The 14,542-nt window shown below is 44.3% G+C and overlaps 1 protein-coding gene across 7 annotated transcripts in view; it reads right to left on the minus strand.

The window, feature by feature from the left end:
- Nucleotides 1-14,542, minus strand: part of DIDO1 (death inducer-obliterator 1) — a 294,842-nt gene that overhangs the window by 160,151 nt on the left and 120,149 nt on the right. For all 7 annotated transcript variants that reach the window (XM_085619733.1, XM_085619735.1, XM_085619730.1 and 4 more), the window contains 3 exons: nt 5,737-6,052; nt 4,613-4,816; nt 4,039-4,306 (listed from right to left, as the gene is read on the minus strand). In XM_085619733.1, coding sequence (XP_085475859.1) covers nt 4,039-4,306; nt 4,613-4,816; nt 5,737-6,052 — 788 coding nt within the window. The remainder of the gene's footprint in view (nt 1-4,038; nt 4,307-4,612; nt 4,817-5,736; nt 6,053-14,542) is intronic.

Genomic DNA, 14,542 nt, shown 5'->3' on the forward strand with positions numbered 1-14,542 from the left:
AATACACGCAGAGCTATTATCTTGGGAGAGACTGAATTCTGCTGCAATCCTATCAAGCACAGGGAATGCTTTCAGCAACACTTTATTATTAATGGAAGCAATAGCCACAAACAAAAAGACTTAATGAAAGCTCAAGGTCACAAGAGACAGGTTTTTATCATGTGCACCTCTGCAAGGGTTAAACAGGGGATGAATTAAGTGCACTGCCTCTTAAGTCTTTTTTATTTGAAGGAAAGCAGGCACTCCTTTTAACACTACAGGCTGTACTTTAAGAATCACCTAGGTGCAGGGGCGTAGCTTCAGGGAGGGGGCTACAACCCCCCTATTAAATGTATTCTCTGATAAATAATTGGGTACAGGTGCTTTCAGTCTGATACTATTAGACACCAGTTGTATTTCAGACGCCATTTTTACATACAGACAAAATCACGCGCACACATTCAATCGGATTTGAAAGTCCTTGAAAATACTGGTTCTTTAACTAATTGCATTCTCTCTTAGAACTCAATCTGCATTCCTCTCCCTTTCCACTGCGCAACTGGCCCGTCCATGCACCTTGCTTGTCGTATTTTGCATTTAAACATTATCTGCCTTGTCGGAAAATCTGAAGTTGCCCCCCTCAAATTGTTTCGGCCAAGCAATGGCCCTGCCTAGGTGTCTATACTATAGGGCTTCTCCAAAGACTCAACTAGTCTTTCTGTGCGTGATTTGTGACCTAGACATTCACTCGATGCTGGACAAATATGGGGAATCAAAGGCACCTTTTCAGACTGAGGCCAAACTATCTGCTTGGGGTAGACTTGGATGTTTTTCAATGCACGCAGTCTTCAGCATGTGTCAATAACACCAGTGCTAGTCATTTGGACACATTTAAAAAAAGTTTGGCTTTTATTTTGACAATCAATATTCATGGTCAGGAGGGAGTTCTCTGTCGATACGAGTGGTTTCAAGAGTAGGTAATAGCTGAATGACCTTTTAGAGTTTTCTACAAATCTCAAGACGTCTCTTGCTTGTTCTTCACGTTTCTAAATAATTTGGCGAGTCTGAAGCACATTTTGTTAGTTCCATGTCTGAGATTTCAAATTTTGAGCCGGTGGCTGCAGTGTTGAGCATCTTTAAACTGCCGACTGCTAGCCAGTTCTGTGTCGGTCCAATATTGTAAACTTTCTACTGTACTTTAATGTGGGTTCATAGCCTCATTGAGTAAACTGTGTGCCACTCCAACATCACTGTGGCCCCACAACTATATAAATTACTCTGTGGAACTTCTCACTGGTGATATTATTTTGAGCAACTTTATAAGTAGCCACTGAGTTCCAGTTGAAACTACCCTCTCCCTTTCTTGCCACCCTCATTTGATGCTGAAATGATGGGACTGAACAAGTGGAGTTTCCATTTCTGTTGACTAGACAAGGCATGCACGGCAGAAAATACATCAAGTAGTACACAGTAGAAATTAAGCTAGGTGTGTTCCTGACCCCTTGCTATGCACCTATGTTGGACTTTTAAACTAGATGTTTTACTAAGCACAACCACAATATGATTGGATAACAGCATGTGAACCTACACCAGGCTCCCTGTTCAAGGATAGTGTTGAGTCTGGCAATATTTATGCCTTCTGTGCATTCCTTGATCATCACAGCAACACTGACCAGCAGAAAACCAAAAAGTAAAACTAAAAATGGTAAGTGGTCATGGTGTAAGGATCACATCCGAAACTCAAATGAAACTAGAGCAGGGTCAAGTACGTCAGGTCAGTTAACACCAATGGAGCTGGGGTAGTAACAGGTTTAATTCACCTCAGGAAGTCTGGACCAATAAAGGGCTATATTCTTCTGCTATACAGCATTGTATAAAAGTGAAATATTACAGTAGGGAGCAGAAACTTTGTCAACAAAATATTCACAGGGATACAGTCTGGTGTCAGGTAAGAGTGGTTGCATTAATGTACAAACTATTTGCATATGAAGTTTTTTTTATTGGAACAAAGGCAAATAAAGCAATAAATATTAACCCAATACCAAAATCTTCAACTCCAGCTGGTCATTTTACATATGTAAAACACAAATTTAGTTTAGCAAAAATGCCATGATAGACTTGCAACCTACCTGATGATGTATCCCATGGCAGTGACAATTCAGCAGGTTTCCTCCTAGTGTGTAAGGTTCATTTTCGATAGAGACTTCACTAATCTTTTTAGAAAAAAACATATGGGAGCAGCTGTCGGCCTAAATGATAGAGGTGTCCAGCTTTATTCTAATATAAAATGGAAAAAAATACCAACTACGACTGTGGTACAGTAGCTACCTCAAATGGGTCTAGAGTAACCACTAAATGGCTTCTTTTTCAACAGTCACTAAGACGTTCAGATTGCAAGTGAGAAAAAACACAAAACACTTCTACACTATTAAGTTTTGACCAAGGGAAGAAAATATTTTTAAAAATCCCCAAATTACATATTTTACTCCATCCATTATTAAACAATGAAAGTTAACACTTACATTTATAGACAAAGGGTGGACTTTCTGAAAGGGGATTTGCGCTTTGCTACAAGACTGGAGGTTGGGGTGTAGCTAGATTCTAGCTGTACTGCATGCTAAGAAGCCATTCTAACTATGTCGTTAAGACATCTATTAACACAAGAGTAGGTTTTATATATGGATTTTAAAAAGTAACTACAAGGTTGTTCTATTTATGTTACAGAGCAAAAATGAGAGCTAAAAAGAAGCTCAATGACATATTGTATGAGCTTCCTACATTAAAGAGCTGCGCAGACAGAAAAGGTTTAGCTAAGAATTCTTCTGAGGTAAAGTCAGCTGAAGGCAGGCACTGAAAGCAACTGTACCGGATCAAATTATGGCTTTTTATACCGAGTGTTTTAGAAGCACTGCAGAGTGTGATACAGATTGAGTGAAACAGATTCTAAATGAAACAAACTTTGAATACGTACCTGAAACAAAAAATGGGTTTCTGATTGAATGCTTTTTGGAAGAAAACATTGCAATCCATTGGAAAATGAAGTATACCATCATACATATAGGGTAAAAGAAAGCCCATCAAAGGGAATAATGAAGCTTTCATAGGGTGCCGTCAAAGATATGCCTTCTTTCCTACATAACTTCTATGGCCTCGCATCTTTCTGTGGTGTCTGCATACAAGTGCCTGTCAATCTCCTTTCAGGTGCAACCCTGTGTCCATGTGCAACCCTGTGTCCATGTGCATACAAACCATCCTGTAGGAAAGCTTTTGCATGTGTCTGCATAGAATGGTATACACATACACGGGGAAATGCTCTCCCTGGTATGCAGACCCACCCATGATGTACAAGTCTTCCTGCAAGTATACCTTTTACAGCAGCTTGGACAGTAAGTTAACCTACTTAGCAACATACACCCTCAATGAAATCTGAACCGCCAGTAGGTAGACTTCTAGGGCATCCACTCAGCTTTTATCCATCAAAGAGTGATAGATGAATATTATTACTTTCAATAACACCCATTATTGAAAGGTCAGGGGAAAGAGGCGATTCATTCTATATAGTATCATACACCTTTATCTACTAAAGTGCAGATACCCAAATGCAAAGCATCAATTCCTCAGACTATGGAAGTCCCTGCCACACCGACCCATGCTTGTGCACATCTGTCTGGTCAGGAGTAGACTCCTTTACTCGTGTGCTCCAATTCCCATGCACAATAGACTAACGCAGACACTCCTGGTTGTTTGCAGAGATGATGTAAACCCCTTTCTTTAGTGTTTGCTTACGAAGAAAAACACTTATATCCAAGTGCTTATGCCTATCTCATATGGGTAAAGTTACATGTGCAGACCCCTTTTTCCATTGTCAACACTATGCCTTTCACCCTGCAGACAAGTACCTTTGTTGTAAGGAAAGATATTGGAGCAATTTAGAGGCTAGAGAGTTGGTAGAGAAACAACTTCCTACCAATGCTCTTCGTCCTGGACAGCTAGATGTGTTGTAGTTTAAATAATTATCTCTAAAGGAGTAAGGTGGGCAAATCCCTAGGCAATACATACATTTGTAAAATACTGTAGATGTAATAGCAGCAGGTGCAGCAGCAGGAGACGCAGCAGTAGGAGTTGCAGCTGCAGCCTTTTCGAGCTTAACTGCATTGTAATTGTGGTCACTCTCCCAGGATGGAGCGCTGGTCTCACCCACTGGTTCACTCAGAACTCTGGTCGGAATTACATCCATCTTCGACACCATAACTAGCATTTTCTTCATTTTTATCACTCTTTTTTCAGGAGCGGGTCGCTTCTGGCCAGACTGAGTAGTTGTTGCCGCCTGCAGCATAAAAAGGCATAAGGGAGATCTAAGTTATGGCCTTTAAGATATGCTGAAAGTATATAAGAAAGCATTTTTGTGCTTTAGCTTAATTTACCAGTTACATTTTAACCACTGCATTTGAAATAAACTTCACGACAGACCAATATGTTGAACGTTATACCGTTTCTTTTTCTAATGGAAGCCTAAAAAAAAAAGTGGTCTGCTTAGGTTTTTCTACTCTTGTTTAGAACATTGTGCAAATATGTGTCTGCAGCTAAATTTAAATGTGGTTTCCAGTTTGAGGTAGGATACTGGGCATCTTACCGGAGGTGGAGGTTTTGGTGGAGTGACCTTCTCGGGCTTGGTTATAGCTTTTTCTTTCGGCTTAGACTCCCTGCCTGTGCGGAGAGATTTCATTGTGGCAGCAGCATGCTTAAGAATGCATTCATGGCTGCAGTAGACAGAGTCCGGCTGAGCGAGTGTAGAGCACCCTGGACCAATGCATTTTGGGACCACTGGAGCCTCAACCTAAAAACATTTAAACAAGAGCACTGAGTATATGTAAAAATAATTTGACATAATGATCTGTCATATTAATTGGTAACACATGCACGAGTATGGCTTCCACGGACGCTCACAAAATGTTATTCAAAACAAAGTTTGGCAAGGTATATGAATGAGAAAAAATTAAGGTAGTTGGTTTACAAATATCAGCAGCAAGCATGCAATCAGTGTTTGAGAAAAGTACTGCAAAAAGAATAGACTGTTTCCTCATTAAGACTTTAGACATTTGTAAGCTTTTCCAAAGGCCACTGTTTTCCACCCTTAAAGGCAATATTCATTTAGCCCCAAGTATGCCAGACCTTTTCGGAATTGAAGCTTACCTGACCCCCAATGCCCAACTGCATCGTCAACTTAAGATTGTGATTAAAATGACCAGCTACAGAGCTACATTCAATTGTTTCAGCCAAGTGACTGGTATCTGCTATAGTGTCCCACTTCAATCACAAATACCATGCCTTAGTCTATTTCCCCGCACATGCTTCATTACAATGACCTTGCTAGTAAAGCAGCAGTAAGTGCTGCTGGTCTTCATATTTAAGTGGGCCAACAGACTAACCCTCTCAGAATAGTAAAGGCTACTATTAAGTTTTCACACAGCTTCCAAACGACTACCCAACACAATTTAAAAAGGATCACTGTTCAGTTAGAATCCTTTTTTTAGCACAATTAGGCAAATCAATCTGCTAAAAAAAAAAAAAAACGAACGTAATAAATTACGGATTAAGAATAACAGTGAGCAGAATCAATATTTTTAGAGCCATACAGGTGCCCTTCCAAAGCATTAAAATGAAAATTAGGATCCACTCGTGGATTACATGAGAACAGTGCGTTTGTCTAGAACAAAGGCAACGGTTTAAAAATGCCCTAAAAATGAATATACTCACAGGATTAAAAATCCTATTTTTTTTCTTTCTGCTGGGATTAACAGCTTTTTCAATACGTCCTTTGATTGCCTGGTCATCAGATTTCTGCTCTGCAGTTCCAGAAGTGCTTAGCTTGGTGGCGGTAAAGCCTGGGTATTCTGATTTTGAGATGCTTCGAGTGCCATCTGAAGAACATTCTTCCTTCACTTTCAGCAGGACGCAGTTTGGGCAGACATAGTCCTCTTCATTCTTCTCCAAGAGTTGCCATCGAGTCTCAGAAATGCCAACACAATCCCCGTGAAACCACTCTTCGCACCTATCACAGCAAATCATGAATCTGAAACAAAAAACAGGAACTTCTTAAAGACTACAAATGTGTGGACAATAATTCAAAAGAGAAAATAAAAACACGATAAGATAGGAGTTCATTGTTCAATTGTGAAAAAATGCAAATTCTGCAAAAGAAGAAGTGGCTGTAAAAGCCAACAAATTGAAAAACGGGAAAGTTAAACTCTAGTTCTCAGTTATGGGAATCTTCAATCCTTAATAATGAACAGTGGTACTATGTGAAGGATTAAAGCACAATGTATCAGAGGTCTTGCACATTAGGAATTTATATAGGTTATGTTTTTCTTCACTAAACTTGTAACGTGTAGGCAGAAGAAACTAAACTTACTAAATAGATATTTAAAAAAATATATATGTGGGTAGCTGTATGGACAAAACTGCACAGTATCTGTAAACCCCGGGCAGATTATTTTATCTAGAAGGTGCACATCTGGGACTTGACTCGAAATTCAAGAGTTCAGAAAGCACAAGAACCTTAAATAAACCATTGAATATGGAGGGGAGGACAATAAAACTGTTCTCTTAAGCCTTAACCAATCACCAACAATAGGTAGTTAAGGATGTGCTCGTGAGATGTACCCACAGGTTTTATAATCTGTTTTGACATTCACTAGGTGATCCCTTTAATTTAAGGTGATATACAGAGGACATTGGAGCATGCTCTGCACCTTGCCTGGGGAAGCAGGTGGCCATTATTGTATTTAGGACAGATCACCAATTCATGAAAAGTTCACTCCCTTTGGCTCTGGGTTCATGAAGTCTTGGAGGGTCCCCATTTTGTTGCTCTCACTTGTTCCAGTTATACAGTGTTGATCAGTCGGTACTTGTGTATCACCGGTGCGGGTATCCAGGCGAATGGTTGATGAGGGCAATCCAGGTCTTGGCGGCGTGGTGAGAGAAACAGTCCTCGGCTGCGGCTACACTGTCTGGTGGAGGGAGGCAGAGCGAAGGTTTCTGGATGGTTGGTGGAAGTTCAGGCCGTGGTTCATTTATGCTGGTCCTTGGTCGTGGAGGGCTTTTTAGGCGTGCCAGTAGCTTGATTTGGCATATTTTCTGGATTGCGAGCCAGTGGTGGTTTCTCAGGTGCTGGTTGATGCGAGTCCATTTCAGTAGGTTAAGGATCAGTGTGACCGCTGAGTTCTAAATTGTCTGGAACCTTCTCATTAGTTTGATGGTGGTATCTGCAGACGGCTGGTGATTAGGGCTTGCGTAACTGTTTTCCTGGTGCTTGTGGGGAGCCATTTGAATATTCTTCAAAGCATGAGGAGTGTGTGTAGAAGCAGGCAAAGGAGACAGTGTTGATCTGTAAACTCATGGCAAGTTTGCTGTCTAGGATGATGCCATGGTTGCGGGCATGGTCCTTTGGTGTGGGGGTAGGTCAGAGTTCTGCAGGCCACCAGGTGTCTTTCCAGAGGGAGGTAGGGTTGCTAAATACCAGCACATCAGTCTTCTCGGTGTTGAGCTTCAGGAATGTGCCCTTCATCCAGGCTGCGACGTTCTTCATACAGTACTGGAAGTTGGTCTTCGTCTGCTGAGAGCAAGAGGATGAGCTGGGTGTCGTCAGGACAGGGATCCACAACCTTTTCTTTAATAAGAGCTACTTCTGTTCAATGAAAATCATTCCAAACTACTAATAGCGCTTTAATAGTGACCACTCCCACAAGATTGAATTAGTGGTACACATATGTAGGGATTACCAGCAGTGATCACCTTATTAAATCAGTCATGGTAGTCAGTAGCAATGTAAAATGTGTTTTGTCAATGTGGAATGAGAAATTAATTAACAAGCGAAACCTAATTTAATTGGGTTGCATACTGGAGAGCTACTCGGAGGTAGCAGGAGAGCTACCATTAGCACAAAAGCTACCTGGAGAAGCCTGGCAGAGAGTTTGTTGATGTCGTGAGTTCAGATGTCAACTAGCGACATCATGCAGATGTTGAAGAAGGTGGGGCTGAGGAAAGAATTAGGGGATGCCCCAGATAGTTCTCTTGGGTTGCAAGGTGAAGGGGGTGGGAGATGGCAAGGGGATTTCTCTGTGTGGATCCTGTGAGGAATTATACCATCGCCTTCGATATCGATCTGCTGTAGTCTTGAGGAGTTTGGGGTGGCGCTGAAGGATGCAGGGACGTCGAGGAGGATTATGAGGGCAGAATCTCCTATGATGAGTAGTGTGTGGATGTTGTTCGTGGCAGCCTATCAGGGAAGTCTCAGTGCTAAGGTTGGCTCTGAAACCTAATTGGGAGGGGGTCTAGCAGGTGGTTTCCCTCTGCTAAAGTGTCAGAGTTCCTGTGAGGTAGGGATTGAGTTCTCAGTGGATGCTGGGCAGGAGAACTGATGATGGTGAAGAGTTCCTTGGTGTTAACTTCGATGCGGTCTGCAGGGGTCTCCTTTTTTGCATCCAAATGGATAGTTGAGTTTGTTGAGGGCTGACTTTAAGGTGGTCAGTGTCACCTCTATTGATGTGCTATCTTCTTGATAGTTGATTGAAGCGGTGTTTGATTATGCTGAGTTCTGGCATGTACAAGCTGGCTTCTTTGGTAGATTTTCTGGTTTGGGGCAGGGGGTGGCGTTGGTGATTGAGGTTTCAGGTTGGCTGTGGAGTCAGACTGGGTGAAGTCGAGGACGTCCAACCACAGGGGTGTCACTTTGCTCCAGAACGAGGTGCTGGGAGGATTGTGGGAGGTGTGAGTTGGTGGTCCTGCGATGGTGTGATGGTGTGATCGGTCAAACGGAGTTCCGTAGTATGGCTGTATTGGACTCTGTTGGTGGACATGAAGTTTGGGTCTAGTATGCCCTGCTCTGTGTGTGGGTTCTGTGACCAGCTGGGAGAGGCCTATGTGGAACATTGGTTCCAGGAGGTTGGTGTCTGTGTTCAGGTGAAAGTAGAGGTCTCAGAGGAGGATGTAGTTCTTGGATTTGATGGCGAGAGGGGTGATGAACTATGTGGTGGCATTGCGGAGGCTGGTTTGTGGTCCTGCCTGTAGGCGATGCCTTTGTTGGTAGTATGTCATTGATGGGGAGTTGACAATTCAGGTGTACCATAAATCGGTGTGGATAGTGTTAGACCTGTCAGCCCTTTGGGTGGTCCCTCCTCATCATTATTTATTTTGTCCCACTTTTGCCTCAAACCCTGTTTGAATTTTTCCTTTTTGGGAACCACCAGACTTTAGTGTTGCTGCAGATTCAGGGAGCCATTTTGGCTACCCCTGAAACTTCTGTCTGAGGGCCTGGAGCACAAAATGGTGGCCACCTGTGACATCACCAGCATCCCCTGGAACCTACCAGCACCTTCCAGAACATTCCAGAACCCTGTGACAGTTGGAGGCGGTTTAGAATGTTGGGAAGCTAAGAGAGAGAGTTGGCAGTTGGAGCTGGCAGTTGGCACCTGACTGGTGAAGAGAGAGGAGCACAGAACTGAAGGAGGAAGGAGTGAAGCAGCAGGGGTGGAAACTTGTGCCTGGAGTGGGGTCCATAAACCCACCCTTGATACTAGTCCCTACTGACGGAGCCCAGCCTAGAGCCCTGTGTGGGAAGAAGTCAGAAAAACCATCCTGAGGACCTGGACAGCAGGAACAGGCCTTAGAAACAAGAGAACAGCAAGATCCTGACCTGGAAGCTGGTTTCCCTGAAGTCCGACGTCGAGTAGCCTAAGACCTGGAGCCCGAGGTGGAGAAGCGGCGCTGACTGGAAAAGCAGACGTCGTACCCGGAGCCGCCAGAGGTCGAGAGAGGGCGCCGTCAGAGGTCGTGAGGAATACCAGAGGTCGAGGAGGAAGTCACCCGAGGTCGTGTGAGCGGCGTCATCGGAGGAGTGAAGTCCGCCCTCCGGAGTCGTCGGAGACCGAGGTGAAGGGTAACGGAGGTCGGGAGTGAGGATCGCACTCCGGAGTCGCCGGAACCTGTGAGAATCGTGCCGGAGGTCGGGAGTGGAGGTCGCACTCCGGAGTCGCCGGAAACCTGTGAGGAGCACCGGAGGTCGGGAGTGAGGATCGCACTCCGGAGCCGCCGGAAGTCGACATCGAGGCAAGGCCGGCCGACGTCATCGAAGCCGAGGTCGCCATCGGATCGGAGCCGCCCGAAGTCGACATCGAGTAAAGCCTGCCCGACGCCATCGAATCGGAGGTCGAGATCGAACCGAGGCCGCTGACATCGAGACCGGAACCGCCTGCCGGCGTCGTCAAAGAACTGACATTGTGCCGAGGCCGCCGACATCGAACTGGAACCGCCTCACGGCATCGACCCGACTCCAGCGGCGTCGGAGCATCAGAAAAAGGGCAGTAAGTGGAGTAGAGGGCGCCTAAGGCCCTGTGGAGACCTGAGAGACTGCTCTAAGGGGCTAGGGAGGCGCTGGAACCAACCTGACTGTGCCAGGGGTGAACTGGGACTAATCTAGAGAAGTTGTGTGGAGAGAGAGAGCCAGGTCTCTGGTATTTCCCCCCTTTATCTACCTCAGTTTAGGCCTCAGCCTTGACCAAGCCAGGGAGTAGACACCCCCAAGCCTTCCACATCCCCACAAGCTGTGCCTGGGCCAAATCAGCCCTTAGGAATTCAAAAGTGATCTGAATCCATGAGTGTCACTGTCAGCTTTTAAGTATTTATTAGGGGCACTGTATTTATTGTATTTAACCTATTTATTGTTCCACTGTATTTATTGGTCCACAGTATTTATTGATGCACAATATTTATTGGTTACAGTATGTATTGCCTCAGAATATTTAATTGCCTGTCTGTATTGCACTTTTATTTATGCCTTCAGTATTTATGATCACCCCTATATATTGAATCATTAAGCCAGTATTTATTTGTCCTGCACTTTCTAAAAAGTTTGTATATTGTGATAGTTATTTATTTTCTCCAATCAGCAACTAAGAGAAAAAGCAGATAAAGAAAGTTATTTTCATAATTTTTACGGTGTAGAGTCGTTTTTGGAACGGATGCACGCATGGTTATTGTTTGGGTATGTTGTATGCTTAGCACGGAGCCTGATTCCTGACCACTCGAGCCAAGCTACCACAGTGTGTCCGGAAGACCACCACCACCCCTTCTAGTGTGGGAGTGGTTTTCCAACACTTAGTCTTCAGGAGTGGTGCAGCGGATTGATTTTTCCGTTGATTGTGCTGCCACCTCGGTTTGTAGCTGGGGGCATCGCAGAGGTGATGTTTGGGGCAGAAGTAGATTTGAGCCTGGTCTGTAATGAGGGTCACTTTGGGGGCGAGGGTGGAGAATGTCCCAGACTTCGTGGCATGTTTGCAGAGGGATCTGGTGTGGATCAGGAGACATCTGGGTGCAGGGTGTTGTCGGCCAATGAGGTGGGAGTAGCGTGGGCAGTCCTAGGTTGCAGGTGAATTGTCATGCTGTAGAGCGAGGAGATACGAGGCAGCGGTTGTTGAGGTGTCCGGGGTCTAAGGCTTGAGCTCTACGATGGAGTACCTGTGGGTGTCCTGGGAGGAGCCCTAGGAAGGCTGAGAGGGCAAAAGGTCTAGCGGGAAGAGCCCAAAAGGAGTTCAACTGGCTGGCAAAAAAAACAAAATAGAAGAATAAATATCAGAAACTAAGCTGGCTGACGAGGCAAGCTCAGGACTCAAGTGCGCAGGGCATGAGCAGCCCTAGCAGCCAAGGAGGCACTGCCCACAGGGAGTGAGAGCCGATAAGCACCAGTTTCTTCATATTGTCTGTATTGCTTCTTGCATTGCTCTTTGTGGCTTATTTGAAAGATAATTAGGCAAGATGCAATTCCAGACTCTTAACATGTTGATGCAACACAACTATACTCCTATGATAACGTCCCCTCCCCCCTCCGATTTGAAATTCAACTTTGTGCATTCTAGACAATAAGGAATTAGCAGTCACTAATTAATGTCAAAGTAATTTCCTGGCCCGCGTTGTGCTCCCTTTTAACTGCTATCAAAAGCATGAATACAAATTTTCTAAATTCTTTAGTGCAGACTCAGCTGGTAGCCTAAGCACTCTGCATTGGAGTTCTGTATCCTAGCATTAGAAACTATCCATTATGCACCATGAAAAAGCAAGACATCAATGACCAAAGGAGTAGCAGTTTTGACCGTATAAATGTACTTTATCTGGACGTAACAGTCTCCTTCTTGTAGAAATGCACATTTGCTGGACTGCCAACAATTAAAACAAGCAAGAGTGTGTATAAAGAGGGGCTCCAGGTCAAAAGAAGTCGAGAGTAAAACTACCTCCAATTATGGTGGTCATACAAGATGTTTTTGCAACCCCTTCCACTAGATGGCGGTATGTTGTCAAACACGAGTCTAGAATAGGTTCCAAATGTGCAGCTGGAGAAAGTTAAACCTAAAAATGTGATTCATATTGGACAAAGACTATACATAAGCTACATCACCTTAGCAGAACTTTTTTCAGTGAAACATTGGGTAGACAATAAAACTATTAGAACATTGGAATGTTGAGCACTTCGTTGTAAACAAAGTACTCCGGGCTTCTAATGGCTGGTAGAAGCATGGAGAGCAACATTCAGATGTTTCCTTTTACAGCTGCAGCTGCGAACAAAGGCCTCTTGCAGCGCGAGGGGATTTAAATCCCCTGGGGCTGCGAGAGGCCTTTGTTTTTACTAATTAGAACATTCTGCCTTCTACGCAGTGGAATGTTCTAATAGCCTAAGAGCCCTGCTGGCGGACTGAGGTTCTGTAGCGATCCGAACCCGTGTATTCGGTATCGTAGTACTGGCACGATTTTAGTACCAATGAACCGTAAATGATCCATTATATGCATGACAGTGTTTTCGCTGCGCAACGAGCATGAATTCACTGAGAAATAGGGCATACTGTTGCTAAATCATGACATCCATTTTAGATACGGCATCCATTTTGTTTCTTGCCCTCACATAGTCAATGGACGAGCGATGACCCCGGCAGAATCACCTCGTTAAGGACACGTAAGCTCAAACCCCGAGAAAAGCTGACGCTGCGTGACCAGGCAGAATCAAGCTGCCTCCCCTGCCTGAGGCCAATCCTGCTATACTGGTTCTCGTGTCCATTGTCCTGATTGAGAGGCCGAATACAGTAGCCATGCCCGTTTACGATCCATAAACCTCTTATCCTACTTTTCTATCCCTTGCACCTGGCTCTGCTCCTCTCCTTCTGGGCTTTTACAATGGGGAGGATACGATTTTTATGATGGGGAGGATCGGGCAAAGAATGGAAAACTGACAAAGAGACTTGATCGAATACCGAAAACCTACGACTAATTATTGTTTGATGTATGTTTATTGTCTGTTTTAGATACCGGGTTGGGCATGAGAAATATTCGTGTAATGTTGCCTAAAGACATATTTCGTGTATTTAAGGAGCAACCCACTTCTTGCAATTTGAACAGTCTCGTAGATTCTGCCTCTGTGTGGTTCCTATGACTTCTGTGTCCCTGCAGTAAATAAACCTTGGTCTTTGACGCCACCATCGAGAAGCCCGTGTCTGTTTATTTGTGCACCAAGGCAGGAAGGAACTCAGGGGTCTTTGGGTGTTGTTTCCCTGACACCTTTGGACTCTAAAAAGTCCAGAACCTCAAATTGGCGCCCAACGTGGGGCGACGTCATCCGGTACCGGTCCAAAGCCTGAAAAGTTCGAGGAGCTTCGTGTGAAGATTCCGGAGGGAGGTACCCCTCTTCATCGATCCCTGTATGTCGTAAAAGTGGCCCGACGATCTCTTCCACGAGGGTTCCCGTTCCCGGACGGCTACAGAGGACCGCTGCCCTGACTGTCGCCCTGTCTTGGACCCGAGGTGCAGACCTTAGTACGGCGAGACGTAGACGGGTTCTCCTTGGTGACGTCTTCCATATTTCAGTTAAGTATTAAGTGGGTTGCGCTCAGTCTGGTTGTGCTTTGTTGCTCTTGTTTTGCTCTCTGGATAAGTTTGTTTTTGAATTCGTAGATTATCATTGGTTGCTCTTGTTAAGATAATCTTTGTCTTGGTATTGGTTCATTTGGTAGGCCTAAGTTCTTTGCGCATTTTGGTTGGAATTTGTCCTTAGTTTATAATGACTAACAGTAGTAATTGTTTCCTGGTTAAGTTGCAACGGGGATTCCCGGTTGGAGGATTCATGTTCGGTTCCTCCGATTGGAACTCCTACATATGAGCTCTATTGTAAACACGGTGTAGGTCCTATCGCTTATAATGAAGTATGGGTCCGTTATATCAGAAAAGATGGTGTCCTTAGTTGGCCACCGCATGGTAGCTTTGAAGTTGAAATTCTAGACAATCTAGAAATGAAGTTGTTTAAAAGGAAAGCCCGGCCGGCAATGTTTGATTCTTTTCGCGTGTGGCGTAAAGAAGCCAAACAGAGAGAAATTAGGAAGACTAAGAAGGAACAGAAAGAGAAAGGGTTGACTTTAATGGAGTCTGCTAGGCAGTTGCATGTCAACAAGACTGAGAAAGCAATGGAGATGGCGAATAGAAAACATAATTTGGCGATTGATAATGTTACCCTGTATTGCCATCTTGT

The sequence above is a fragment of the Triturus cristatus genome, chromosome 7, assembly GCF_964204655.1.
Source record: "Triturus cristatus chromosome 7, aTriCri1.1, whole genome shotgun sequence".
Classification (NCBI taxonomy): domain Eukaryota; kingdom Metazoa; phylum Chordata; class Amphibia; order Caudata; family Salamandridae; genus Triturus; species Triturus cristatus.